This window comes from Strix uralensis, chromosome 21, assembly GCF_047716275.1.
Source record: "Strix uralensis isolate ZFMK-TIS-50842 chromosome 21, bStrUra1, whole genome shotgun sequence".
In the NCBI taxonomy this organism is placed as follows: Eukaryota; Metazoa; Chordata; class Aves; order Strigiformes; family Strigidae; genus Strix; species Strix uralensis.
Window position 1 is genome coordinate 11,448,463 of NC_133992.1, and position 13,935 is coordinate 11,462,397.

At 41.9% G+C, this 13,935-nt stretch overlaps 1 protein-coding gene across 16 annotated transcripts in view; it reads right to left on the minus strand.

Annotated features, from left to right (window-relative positions):
• STRBP (spermatid perinuclear RNA binding protein) overlaps positions 1 to 13,935 on the minus strand; it is a 63,453-nt gene that overhangs the window by 17,455 nt on the left and 32,063 nt on the right. For 7 of the 16 annotated variants that reach the window (XM_074891513.1, XM_074891503.1, XM_074891502.1 and 4 more), the window contains 8 exons: positions 12,141 to 12,306; positions 9,334 to 9,478; positions 3,741 to 3,835; positions 3,228 to 3,323; positions 2,398 to 2,509; positions 1,685 to 1,782; positions 1,146 to 1,257; positions 412 to 504 (listed from right to left, as the gene is read on the minus strand). In XM_074891513.1, coding sequence (XP_074747614.1) covers positions 412 to 504; positions 1,146 to 1,257; positions 1,685 to 1,782; positions 2,398 to 2,509; positions 3,228 to 3,323; positions 3,741 to 3,835; positions 9,334 to 9,478; positions 12,141 to 12,306 — 917 coding nt within the window. Of the gene's footprint in view, positions 1 to 411; positions 538 to 1,145; positions 1,258 to 1,684; positions 1,783 to 2,397; positions 2,510 to 3,227; positions 3,324 to 3,740; positions 3,836 to 9,333; positions 9,479 to 12,140; positions 12,307 to 13,935 lie in introns of all 16 variants that reach the window. The other 9 variants (XM_074891517.1, XM_074891516.1, XM_074891509.1 and 6 more) reach the window with 3 other exon arrangements.

Consider the following 13,935-nt stretch of genomic DNA (forward strand, 5'->3'; position numbering starts at 1 on the left):
TTCTTGTGGGAGGTCTTGAGAGACCAACAACTAGCTCAAAAAGGGAAAGAATGTAAAAAGGCAGATACTCACACAGCGAAGTCACTGCAGTATTTTGAAAAAACCCCAACCCCACAGTACAGGGACATTATCAATAAAATACCACAGCTGCTTGGGCAAGTTAAGTTTTACTGGAACTTGACAGGTAATCCCATTTTAAAAATGCAAATCATTCAGTTAATAAACCGTGTCAGGGAAGATTCAGATGCACAGTAAGAGATGTGTTTGACAGTCCAAATGTGGGGTGAGACGCAACATTTTTTGTTCCAAAGACTTTTTCACATGCTATTCCACACCAACACAGAGGACTTTTAAACCAGCTCCCACTGCACAATAGATCTTTGAGACAGAATGGAGAAGTGTTGCACTTACTTTTCCTCAGATTACGCTTCATCTTTTTATTTGGATCTTTATCATCCCCGACACTATCTTCAAATGGTCTCTTAAGAGCAGATGAGCCTGTACCTAGGGTATAAATTTCCTTGTAATATGGATGTGCTATTAGAAAAACAAAATTCCACAGCAGGAGTCTGATTAGTCCCACACTGTTCCTTGCATGTTTATAATGAAAAGAACTCGGCCATCAGTCAAAGCTTTCTTACTGCTACACGTAAACCAATGTTAGCTTACTACTCACTGTACTATGCCATGCAAGATGTCTGTTCCCAATATCATGCGTGAGACAAGTAGTGTAATTCTGCAGTGTTGGTTTTTATAGTGTGTTCTAGGAAGAATTCTTGAGTAATTCTTATTACGGACACTTGTTATATGCTTTTTGACCAGTCTACAATCTCTTCTTTCCCAGCACAAGAATCATAAACACAAGAATCAAACACTACTTTTACTCTTCAGACCCCACAGGACTTTATGCTTAAAGAAAATCATCAGCTATATTCTAGCTGTAGTGCTCCTCTGTTGCTACTTCTAAAGAACAGAACTTTCAGATTTCTCCTCCAATTAAACATTTTTTTAAAAAAACCCCCACATTTAACACAAAGGAAAGCCTTTACCTTGCATTCACAGCATATAACTTGGAAACTTCACCATTCTATATTAACCCCTAGTTTACTGCCCAACTAGTGATTTTCGGAGGAAACAATACCTACCTTCTTTGTCAGTTACTGACCAGGAATATTTCTGAAATGACTTATTTGATGGGAGGGGATCCATTTCCAAAACCTTATAGATCTGACCAAAGGCTGATAATCTGAGGGCATGCTATAGGGTGACAGTAGAAACACGAGTTACATCACAGCACTACTTTACGGTCGTCTTAAGTTTCTAAACAAGTTTGTAGACAAAAAACCCCACTTCTTCTATGGGAAGACAGCTTCTACAGCTATCTTCTGTGATCACTGTAGAAAATACTAATGTCTGAAGATTTAAAACTCATTAATTTCTGTAATACAAAGTCCAGGGCTCTGTGCCGTAAGCACTTGAGGTGGGGTGCAGGTGGCACACAGACATCGGGCTGCCTTTTGCAAGGGTTAGATTTCATGCACGTTTAAGTCCTGCACTTGTGAACCATCATTTAATCTTTTGAGGGTAGTGCCCTGGAAGAACTGTCAGGACTGCCATTACAATAAGCTATCCTGAAATCTTCACTGTTACAGTATCTGCCTCCTCAGATGTACGAGTTTTCTACCTGAGCACTGTGCGTAATGGCTTCTTTTTGCTGAACTGTCATGTAGGACAAAGCATCTGTTGGCTCCCGTTCACAGGGGTCATGCAGACCAGGGCCTCCTAGGAGGGAAAGAGGCAGAGGAGATTATTGAGGGTAAACGAGAAGCAACATGAAAATGGGGCCTGCTGGTTCTCGCAACAGCTAGTCTCAGTCTTCAGCCAAGAGGGAAGTGCCCCTTTCCAGGATGGGATTCAAACACCACACGAAGCAAGTCAGCCCCAAGAATTCACTCCCTTGCAGCAGTGGCCACAGAACTCATCAGGGTTAACACTGCCCACGTGTAATGGCATGAACTAAAAGTGGTAGGTTTAAAAAAACCCCCACAAATAATTTGAATAAATATGTAGATTTTGATGACTCTATAGAAAACAGATGGTCATTAAGTCTTATTTGTTTGCAACCCCTTAATGAGATAGAGGTTAATTTATAAACACACCTCTAACATTCCTCACTAACTTCTACCACATTGGAAGTATTCATTCAAATGGTTACAACCATGCAACTTCCTTTTTTTTTTCCTCCCCTTTTAATTTTAAACAAGAAACCATTAATTGAGCTCCACTGCAGGTTAGGAGTTCAAGGCAGGCATTTTTCATCTAATCACACAGCAACAGCAAAATGTTAAGGCTGTCTGATCGACCCCTTGCATTCCTGAAGTCAGCTTGGCCCCTTACCGGGAAGCAGAATTCCAGACGCCAAACACTCCATCACTCGTCGCAACGCTTCCCCAGCTCCCAAAGGTCTATTACAAGTACCTATAGATTTTTCACATATAAGCTCGAGTGGCTAGAAGACATTAAATTACGATTAGTATGGACACAAGGGTAACTGTAACGCAGTTAAATATGGAGGGTAGAGGGGGAAGAATATTCACATCAGCTTACTTCACTTCTAATCCACTACAGATGGCCATCCCAGAGGACAGATCATGGCACACATATCTGTTCCCTGCTCTGAGCCACCTTTTGAGGAAACCAACTGCTGTCCATTCACTGCCCCGGGAGACTAAAAGGAGAAGCCTTCTAAAGCCGAGTCACATGAACACGCTCTCCTCCCCTCAAAGGGTCACCAGTTCTACGTGAGAGACCACACTGACCTACAGTGTTCCTCTCAGGACACGCAGAGCGTGTGGCCCTCCCCAGACCCGCTAACGTGGTGTCCTCTGGTAGGAGCAGCACTGTTGTGGCAGCAAGGTCATTCTGAAAAGCTAAACTTGGAGGCGACAGGTGGGATTCTATTGCAAATCCTTGAGAATACACAAGGCCCACAGCTTTACATCTCTTTCCACAGTACCTGCACACCTCACAGACTGAACAGATTCTCGCGTTCTCCTTCCTTCCTACAAGCACTTCTCTACGCAGGTTAACGGTTAGTGGGGAGTAAAATGCAGGGGGGTTAAGGAGGAGTTTCGGACAACGCGCTGCTTTCTCCAATCCAGACACTGCTACGGTTCTCAGGAGATTTGAGACCTGACCTTGTGGCCCTCGACTCTTTCTGTACTTACCCATCCTTTCAGTGGCGCCCATGTGGGGACTCTGTTGCACAAATCCCGCAGAATACGAAGGACAATTACACATGATTTTAGTCCATTTGCCCTGGCCTAAAACAAACAAAATGATTCCAATACACCCGCAAAAACCTGGCCTTCAATTTTGATTTTCTTTTTAAATGCACAGAGTCCTGGGATAGATTTTTTTAAATTATTACTACTTAATACTTAATCAGCTTCATGCAAAATAAAAACAGTTATATAGAAGTAAAAGACTTCAATTTAGAGAGACATATAAAAAAAGGAAGCAAAATGTCAAGATTGCTTTTGTAGCCTCATGACAACTCTCGACCAGCTGGCTGTCTACCTGTCACGTTTGCCCTCGCACGGTACAGCACTGAATGCGGAATTCTAGACCTTTGCTCTATTAGGGACTAGTCAGAAATTAAAGAGGCATTAAAATTAAAACTGTCTCAAATTAAACCTCGTAAGGCTACAATAACAACAAGGTAAGAACAAATAGCCAACCTGAAACCATTTGGCGTGCCGCAGAGACGCCAAGGCCTCCAGGCATTTCTGCCTGTCCAATAAGTCCGGAGGATCTTTCATCGCAACATTATCTACTGGTAAAAATGGGATAAAAAGAGACAGATACAATTTGACCAAGGGGTTTCTGTCACAATACAAAAAGAGCGGCAGCATCTCAATGAGATAATAAGACTCCCAGAATTTAAGTGCACTGTGTTATTTAATTTAAACAAGCCATTAAAGGTAGTAAATGTGCACGTGTGCAACAGAAGCAAAGGCATTCACTCCTTGTAAAATAATAGTAATAATAAAGATGGCCACTGCTACAGACAATCTGGGATCTTATTAAAAATGTAGAACACACTTCAGGGCAGAAAATAGCTATATAGCACTTTTTTTTTTCTTTGTTGGGTTGTATCGGGCTTTTTTTCCCCCCTCTTCTTTCCCTTCTTTGTGACTTTTATTCCACAACGGTAGCACAAAATTTCAAAGAGACAAGCTTCTTTCAACAAGAGGAAGATATTCTGGGGTGTATTAAAAAAAAAATTGCAATAGGTAGAAAATGAAGTTATGTCCATGCAATTGTTGAGAATTTCAATGGACAACATTGAATATATTTGAAATATTATTGCATGAACAGTGCTAGCCAATATCATTCAATTAAAGAAATACGTAAGAAATGATGGTAAGAAATTTTACAGTTTGATTTGTCTTTCATATTACCAGAATATATGAAAGAACTAAGTTTGGTAACTTCCAGATTATTAACGTATCGGAGAGGTAGCCCCCCCTCTCGTAAAAATCTTCTCCTCCCGACAGCAACTGAAATCAGCAGAGGAAATTCAAAGGATTTGAGAGACAAGACAGTGATATCTTCTGTGCAGGTTTACACTTCCCCCCCCCCCCCCCCCCCCCCTTCTTTATCCAGCACGCAACATACTGCTTTTAGCAGTCACATTTGATTTTATATTGAGGGACATTATGCATCAGTCCTTTCTTCCCTAATTTTTTTTTTTTTTTTTTTAAATCCTAAGGAATTATTAGCATCCAGATTCTCTGGAAACTCTGTACAAATGACAGATTTTGCCTATCTGTGAAGTCAAGTTAAAAAGGTTTTAGTTTTTAGCTGACATGAGAACATATCAGAAGCACTAAATGAATCCACAGCTCAACTAAAACCTTGCATATGTTATTCTCCTATGAATACACAATTACTCTTTATTTCAAAATAAATAATTTTGAAATACAGTCTTTTCATTATTCGTAATGGTCAATCCTCCAGGTCTTGAGACCTGCGCAGGTCTGAATGAAATACAGTATCCATTACAAATTGAAGACCATGCTAGATAAGCAAAATCCAGCAAGACATTTGAAATATGAGGACAAGTTAGGAGAAAAAAGTACCATCAGTTTGTAGTACAATTTATTAGTAACATCTCAAAGTACATTTTCACAGGTTACTTTGGATAGTAGTGGTTGCACGTGCAATTGCATTTTTAATGTTAAAGTTGCTTCACCTCCTGTGTCATTCATTGGGAAGGTTACTCTGGTAAAAGCCTGTTACGTTATGATGGATAAAAGAGCCCAAAGCCAAAAAAAAACCCCGACAGTGTAAAACTGAACAGAACCAGTATCTTGTCTGACCGTTCACAGTTGCAGTTCGCACCTGCTGGCTCTGCTGTCAGCAGAAGATTTAAGTGCTATAAGCTTATTTTCTAACCCCAATGAACTTCGCAGCAGATATTTGTATTGTTTCTTACTGCCCTCATCAACAGTATTACAGTACTGGGATTGATCACTCCTCTTGCTGGTTTTCCAAGTAAAAGCTGCAAAGTCTCAAAGCGCTGGATTTCTGTGAGCACAAAAGGTCACTTTGGAACACAAGATTTGCTTCTAAACTTCCTTTGCAGTTTCGTTATTTTCAGGAGTAATGTTTTGTGACACACATTTACTAAATGTACATCTGTGTAGTTCTGTAAGAAAACTTTACTGTGGGCAATATAAACATCTGCTTAAAGCTCATGTATTGTATAAAACAACTACCATCAATGAATGATCAGAATCTTATTTTAAAACATTAGAAATGGCAAAGGTGACTGATTGCAACATCATTCAGTTTTTGCAATGAACTGGATCTTTAAATGCCAAGGGACTTTCACTTAGTACCGTACAAGGCTTTGCGAAAGTGTGTTGCAGCCATTGACAAAGTAAATTAATTTTTTGTTTAAACTACAGAGTATGTGTCATGAGTCATTCAGACAAATGAAAAAACCTCATAAGATTTCATTTGTTTCAACAAGTTAGAATCATACTTTTTCCTACAGGATTAAGGCTATTTCCAAAGATCTAAATTACAAATATCTTGAAGAATTCTGCCAATTGCAAACACACTACTGGTGTCCTGAGCTACTTTCGCAGATGTTGCAGTCGGCCAACTTTTGGGTGCAAGATTCTATTAAACAGAAAGATGAAGAGAACAGGCAGTGAAGAGGGCGAGCGGCTTGCAGCAGGCTCCCTTTCGGCACCCTCAGGAGAATGGCATGTTTCTTCATGCTCTGCCAGTCAGGAAAGTGAGACCCAATCAAAATTTTCAAATGGGATTGCAAAGCTTCGCTTTTTTTTCCTTGTGGTTTTAACAAGGGCAACGATACAAGGAGTTTAATAAACAGTTAATGATAAAGCCCTGACATTAGCTCTGACTAAGCAACACAGAACCAATCCTTCAGTCACTCTCTCCCCGCTTGCTGCATGGCTTCTCTTCACACGGCAGCTGCCAGCGGCGTTCCGTGCAGCCAAGCCGTACAGGGAGCACCGTCTTCTCCGCAGAGGCAAGGTCAGTCTGTGGCTCGTTGCCCCTCAGAGGCACTCGGCACCTCTGGAGCGTCACCGGCCGCGCCTGCCCACAAAGGTGGCGGCAGAACCAGCCCCCACGGGCAGGAGCTGCTCCAGGGGCAAGGCTGAGTTCAGCCCCACTTTGGTAAAGGAACTCCTTTACCACGACACAAGCTTGTTGTTACTGTGTGCTCAGTAACAACAACTGATTTTGAGCTCCAAGGCTCTGGTCTGGAAAGCCCAATTTATGTTTGATGCTATGACTAAAAATTCAGTTTCTTAAGAACTTTTACACTGAAGCAAAATGCAGGAATTTTAGGTGCTTGACTTCTCAAGTCGACATGAGAAAGCAGAGCTTTATGGATAGCCATTTGTGAGAAACACTGAAATGCACACACACACTGGTCCACTATTTATTTTTGCTAACGAGCAGCAAAAACAAATAGGACAAACGCCACATCTTAAACATGAACACTTTTCCAAAGAGGTGGGGACTGAAGAGAAATCCAGGAATGTTTTTCGATACATTCTGACATCAGGGCATGAAGGCACACACAGCATTCCTACAGAACAAATGGGAGCACTGGTAACGAGGTCCGTTGCGCCTAACCTTGCCGGTTGGGTTAGAGGACAGATTAGTGCTAATCACACCGAGCGCTGAAACCTTGGTCAGTTCTGCGCAGGCTCTGCTCCCCGGGAGCGGCGCCGGGGGCACCCCCAGCCCCATGGCCTATCTTACATGTAAGATGAAAGGCAAGTTGACAAGCATTTTGAGCTCCTTCTTTCAAAGGATGTATGGAATAAACTCAAGGCAGTTTTTAAAACTGCATCGGAAGTATGTTTACATTGGGTCGGCATTATTCAGGGGTATTGGAAAAATATGGCGGTACTTTGTTTGGAGATCAAGGTCTTTCACCAGACAGTTTCTCTGAGGATTTTCCCTTGATACCAGATATGAAACTTCTTTGGTCTGAATCTAAGTGAAAGTGACCTAAATCTGGTTAGAAACATTATGAAAAACATTATTTCCCCCCCCGCTTTCAATTTACTTAGTGACATCTGCATAATGTTTCACATACCTTTGAAAAGGAATATGATAAATGTCTCTGTTCACTTGTGATGAATCAATGTCAAAGAACCTGGGCTTTGAAACAAGATCCATGACCCTGTTAACTGTCCTCACCAGCGGTACAGAAGTGGTAGTGTAACACCACTCTAAGAGGTAGTCAAACCATTTTAAGTTTTAAAAAAAAAATAGTACAGAACTTTGAAAAATGTTTTAAGATACTGAAAACAAACTAGAACACCTACATCTTAAATATAAGAAAGCATAAAAGTTCAAATCCTCATTCAGATTGAGATGAATTCAGGAGTCCCTAGAGTTTACTGCCACAGCGGCATGACTTTTTGCAAGAAAATACTAGGACAGATGTCTTTGTGCAAAACTCTATCCCCTTGTGAGAGTCTTGCAAATCCTCTCCCGCTCAAATTTGTTCTGCACTTTGTGCTTGTTCTCACAAACATGGATCAGCTGCAACAACTGCAGGGCTGATCTCAGCATCTTATGGGAAGTTGAAGAACAGCTAAAGTAATACGCAATTTATTTTTAATGGTCTTGCAAAAGAGCGTGGTTACTAATTTGCAAATAAACTGACATTGCAATTAGGGAATCTTTGCCATTCATCTGTTTTGTAAGATTTCTCTGCATCCAAGTGCTGCCGAAGTGTGACATTGCATTTGGGAAGGGAGAAGGGATCCTTCCTGCCGCGGCCTCGGGCACAAACGGAGAGACACTGACCAACGTTTCTCATTGCATCGGTATTTCAGTGGGAGAGGGAGGAAGCAAAGGACGCTGGCAAGTCTGGAAATGGGAAAAGAGCGACAGGGAGTTCCCTAGCCCAGGTGGGCCCAGCTGCCTCAGGTGTCATGACAGAGAGTGGCCAGTTGGTCAAAGGTCTGACATCATCCAGTGGCAAAGTTTCTAGGGATAGGTTTGGGAAGCGGAAGCAGAAATTACTGACAAGATTTTCAAAATAAAACAGAGTATGGCTACATTTGCTCTCCTCTATTTCTCTTGGTTTGTTTCCAACCTCATTGACGCTACCAGTCAACGGTCCTTAAACGAGGGGCACATGACTATATCGGACATCACGCAGGGAGAAGGAACTGAAAGGAACTAAGTCGCAGTTCTCTATGTCTATTTTGCTCTAAGGACATGAGGTACAACATCAATTCAGAAGCAAAAGTGCTGTATTATAACACTAACTTCAATTGTCTCCCAGTTCGGAAATTCTTAAAGCTAGAAACATACACATATGTATCATCAATTAATAAAAATTAAGGGCCAGGACAACATACTTGCAAGCTTTGCAGGAGAGGGTTTTTAAATGTAAAAAGAGAAATGATTTTACAAGTTTTTCAAGATGCTACTAACCAATCCCACTTGACTGACTTAATTTGAAAACAAGACTGTGCAGCACTGGGGTGCTCAAGAATTAACTAGCAAGTCTGAAAGAAAGGAGAACGAAGATTTAATTGTATGTCAAAGTTAACGTTGTAGGAGTGAAAACTATGCATATTTACATGAAAATGAAGTAACTCATCTTTTTAAGGCACAAATAACGTAACCTATCATGGCAATAGCCAATCTCATTAGTTAATGATGCACAATTAAAAATCTACTTCCCAGTTAACCCTGTGCTGCACAGTCAGGGCATTTAGATAGAACAGTCTTAAAAACAAGGTAAAACGCTCTGTGTACCTCCTTCCTTCTTCTCTGCTTCATCTCGAATGAGAGGGGATGTAAGAATCACCTTCAAAGTTAGCTTGGGCTCCTTTGTGTTACGAATAATAATAGCTGCCTCATTTACATGCTCCTCCACGAGATACTTCTCTTCTGTAAGTTTCTGAAAGTCACCAAGAAAGATTTCAAGAATCTCCCAATCAACTGAAAAATGGCAGAATCTCTGTATGCGCACATGCCTCAACTAACGAGAAGCCTACAAGACATTGCAGTAATGTGTAAGGCCTTGCCTCCCTCATTAAAAACAAACAGAAAACCCAGGTAACATGCTTAAGAAAAATGGTCTGCAACAAGTTCAATGAGAATACTAAATAATTCCACTATATTACCATTTTTTTTTTTTAATAAATAAAGGCAGTAGCTGACTTTCATAGCTCCTGGTATGCAAAATACCACCAGCAACTTCTGTTCTTAGTAAGTACACACTCCTCCGGCCATGCTGCCTCCAGATGTAAGCGCTCTCGTGCGCAGTACGACCAGCACAACCGTGACTGCCAGCGCAAATGGAGGACGGATCCCAGTGCAGGAGCCGCCCCGCTTGCCCAGCCACACACCTGCCATGAAGTGTGTCCAAACACACCTCGGCCAGCTCCTACCAGCCCTACGAGAGTCTTCAGATGCCCCAGCAAGAGATTTCAGCACCTCTCCAAACAGTCTGGTCTGATTCCTGGCTGCACATATAATTTAGATGACCTGTTTTGCACCAAAAATGCCCCTTGCTACAGTTCCAGTTACTTCTCCCCCTACCTTTGGTAGTCGTGTGTGATACTGAATCCCTGTTCCTTTATAAATAACCATTAATGTCTTAAAACTTACACCTGCATTCGGTCTTGACTTTTTCCAAACCAGATAATTTTAATTATGTGGTTTTCTGGGTGCTTATTGTCACTCATCTGATTTTTCTAATTTTTCTGTCCATCTCTCACTCCCTTTCCACACAGCACTTGAAACAGGACACAAGACAAACTGTTACCCACCTCATTCATTAACACCAGCCCTGGGAGAGATCCTGACAATGCCTGGAAATGGTGACCTTCCTCTCAACAGCACACCAATAAATCGAGTGGTTTCTAAATTGTTTTCAATAAACTTTATTTCCTTGCTTAGATTTCTTTTGTAGATAATACTACAACTGCCTAATAATTTGTTCCATTACCATGCAGAGTTCTCCTGAGTGATCCATATCTGCAGGTCTTTCAGGAGTCCTGCGGGACCTCTCCCAACCTCCAGAAGTGCACAGATAACCACAGGTGGCTCAGAGTCCTCCAGCTATTTCTTGTAGTTTTGTTTCAGCAAGACCATATGGTTAGAACATACCTAACATCCATTATAACTTCTTTCCCCGTTGCAACCTGTACTCCTCCAGCTCCTTTACTGAGATGAAAACATTGAAGCATCTGCTCACTAGTGGCCTTCAAAGCAGCAAAGCAGCAGCTGTTTAACATCTCTGTACCTCATTTGCTCTTTTTGTTCGCTAACAGGCCTGCACCTTCCTTCTCCCTCCTGCATCCCACGCGGCTGCAGAACCTCTTATCTTTTATGCCCACAACAGTTGTAGCTTGTTTCATGAGTCAGATTCCTCCTACCTCATCTTTTCTGTAATCCCTTCCCTCACGCTTCCCCACAGGACCTTACCTACCTGTCCCTTGAATTGATTGCAGTCTTCACATCTTTTAATTATGTCTGTTCTGCCATTTTCACTTTTTTGAAGCACATGCTAACTTTCCTTACCATTTTCAACCCTTCTCATCTCATGCCTCACTACAAACAAATACAATTTACTCTTTACTACTCGATACATCCCTATCATTTTCAAACAAGTTAAATTTACTCTTTACTACTCAATAGACCCGTAGCACCTTCAGCTGTGGACAGGGCCACATCCACAGGCACGACATTATCACATTGAAACAAGCCCTTCATGTGAACAAATGAACAGCGAGAACAAACAGCTGTCAAGAGTGACAACACACGTACTGTCCACGTGGCAATAAACACAAGGCAGGAAAGCGGATCAGGAGAAGAGCAGAGCAAGTTTGGATGTGGTTTGGAGAGAGGAACTTACTTTAGGGCCCAGCTTCTCCGCAGCAGTGTATGGCAGCCTGGAAGCTGGACTGATTAGTCAGACTCAGAACCCTGTCAAAAAGGTATTATCCCCAACAGCTTTAAAGAGACTGATACCAGCTGTACGTGCTGCCTACTGGATGCCAATATCAGAATTAAATAGCCATAAATAAAGATAATTACGAGCTCATGATTCACATGAGCTAAAATGAGCGACCACCTAAAGTGAGTTGTTCTCCCTTCAGAAGCTCAGAGGCGTTTGTCCTGGCGCAGCCCAAGCGAAGCCGAGCAGCTGCGGGGCAGAACGTAGGGCTCAGGCAGGGACAGGGACGACAACACAGACCAGTCAGAGGCTGGAGCAGGCGAGATCTATGGGACTGCGGATTAGCTCACGGGAGGGGTTGGACCAGAGAGCAAACTCAGCTGGGTTAGTTCCCAAACAGAAAGGTTAGCTGCCATCGCAGGAAGAGTGACGTCACAAAGAGGGAGTAGGCAACAACAGGAATAAGATGTTAAATTTTGTGAATAACTACTTCATGTCACCACGTTAAACATGTCACACACCCCAGGTGTCGTCCTAGATTCAAAGTGTATTTCTTTATATCACTTGGCTTTTTTTTGTGGAATGAATTCCAGCCTTTACCAAACACGCCTCACAGTGCTATCAGCCACTGTTCCAGGACTTCCCTGAATTAACTCACCTGGATTTGAGCTGGGAGATTGTCTTTAACTGTACATAACAAGGTCTTTGTGGGTTTTTCTTTGCACATGAGAACCAGCTCCAGATCCATATCATCTTTTATCAGCAAGCCCTTTGCAACCAAGCCAATTCTCATAACACCACACAACGTCCGACCACCTTGATCCCTGGAAATGAAACAATTTGGAGTAATTAAAATGGTATTTTCACACATTCCAAATAATTGTACTATCCTATCACAGCGAGGAGATAAATGGATGGGACTGATGGCTGTGCTGAAGTGGCGTATCACTGATCAGAAAGCAAAGGGCACAGACTCCTCCTATGCAAGTAGTTCCTATGAGAAAAATTAATTGCAGTACTGATTTGCAGTTCGCATGACTGCAGAAGTTGCCTCGCTCAAGTTACAAAGTGGAAAAAAGCCCAAATTCACTATTGGCAGATCTACCAGAAGAGTAGAATAGTTCATATAGAGGAGCTCTCTGACAGAAATCCTGTTTTCACAGTGATCCGAGTTGTCTCTTAGTGACACTCCAACTTTAAACATGGCCATGCACCTTTTCAATGTTTCTTTTAGCTGGTCCATACATTCAAACTTTAAAATGATACAACCAACTTCTGAAGTTTTAGCCCATACTACAAACTGACATTTCAGGAAAGCTTCTAATTTCCAGAAGTCTTTCAGGCCCAATTCCTTTGACAAATCTTACCACTGAAACCTTCAGGAATAGAGGTCTGACTACTAGTTTTCAATCTCCAGCTAAAGTTTAGGGGAACACTTAAGAGCCACAGTAAAAAACTTTCAAAGCAACATAAGAACACTTAAGTTCTGAGTACTGAGAGGAAGACTGCCACAAAAAACAGTTTAGTAGGGTAGGATTGCTTCAAAACATCAAGAAAAATGCAAGAAATGCATCTTTGACAGTTCAACACCAGCTATTGCCACGTGATGCATCTCACACCCTGTGGCACATCACGTTAGAAAACCTACAGAAAGCTCATCATCAGTAGAGGTGTTAAACCACCTCAGCCAGAACAGCAGCACTCTTGTTCCCACCATTCTTACCATCCACAGGGATGGACTGGGTGTAAAACACCAAAAAAAACCCCAAACCCCAAACCAGTCACACTGACATTGGGGATTATCCTGTAGATCCTGAGCCTCGCTCGAAGTACCTTCATCTGATAACTGTGCTGGCTTTGTCTGTGCACTGTAAATGGAAAGGCAGGAGCAGGGGCTTAAACTACAGACAGAAGAAAAGAAGGAATGACACAGAAAAGGCAATCCCAGATTTCTGACAATAGCCAGAAGCAAACTAACAACAACTGTTCCAAAAGTAAACATCTCAACTTCCACCCTGGAGCTGCTACCTGAACAGCATCTGCATGCAAATGTGTGAGAAAACGCCAAACTCCTTTGGACGTGGCTTGTAACTAGCATAAAGATATTTTAAGTTATATATTTTTCTACAGTGTAAGCCCCTTCTAGCTTGTGAAGTGATTAGTAAAATAATTTGTCCCAAACAAATGCATAAATACAGAAACTATTTTATATGTCTAAATAATACACTCCAAATTTGTAACAGAGCACAAGCATGAAGAGTCCTGCAGACACTCATGTGAAAGCAAGGCTAGCCGACTGTCTCAAAAGCATTTACTGCAGGCTTGGAAACTTTTTTAAAAAAAAGTTTTTTAAGAATCCCTTCTGCACCCGTTTTACCCACATGAGGGGACACCTAGAACGTCACCAGTAATGCCAGAAGTCCCCAACAAAGCACCAGCACGCTGCGTACCAA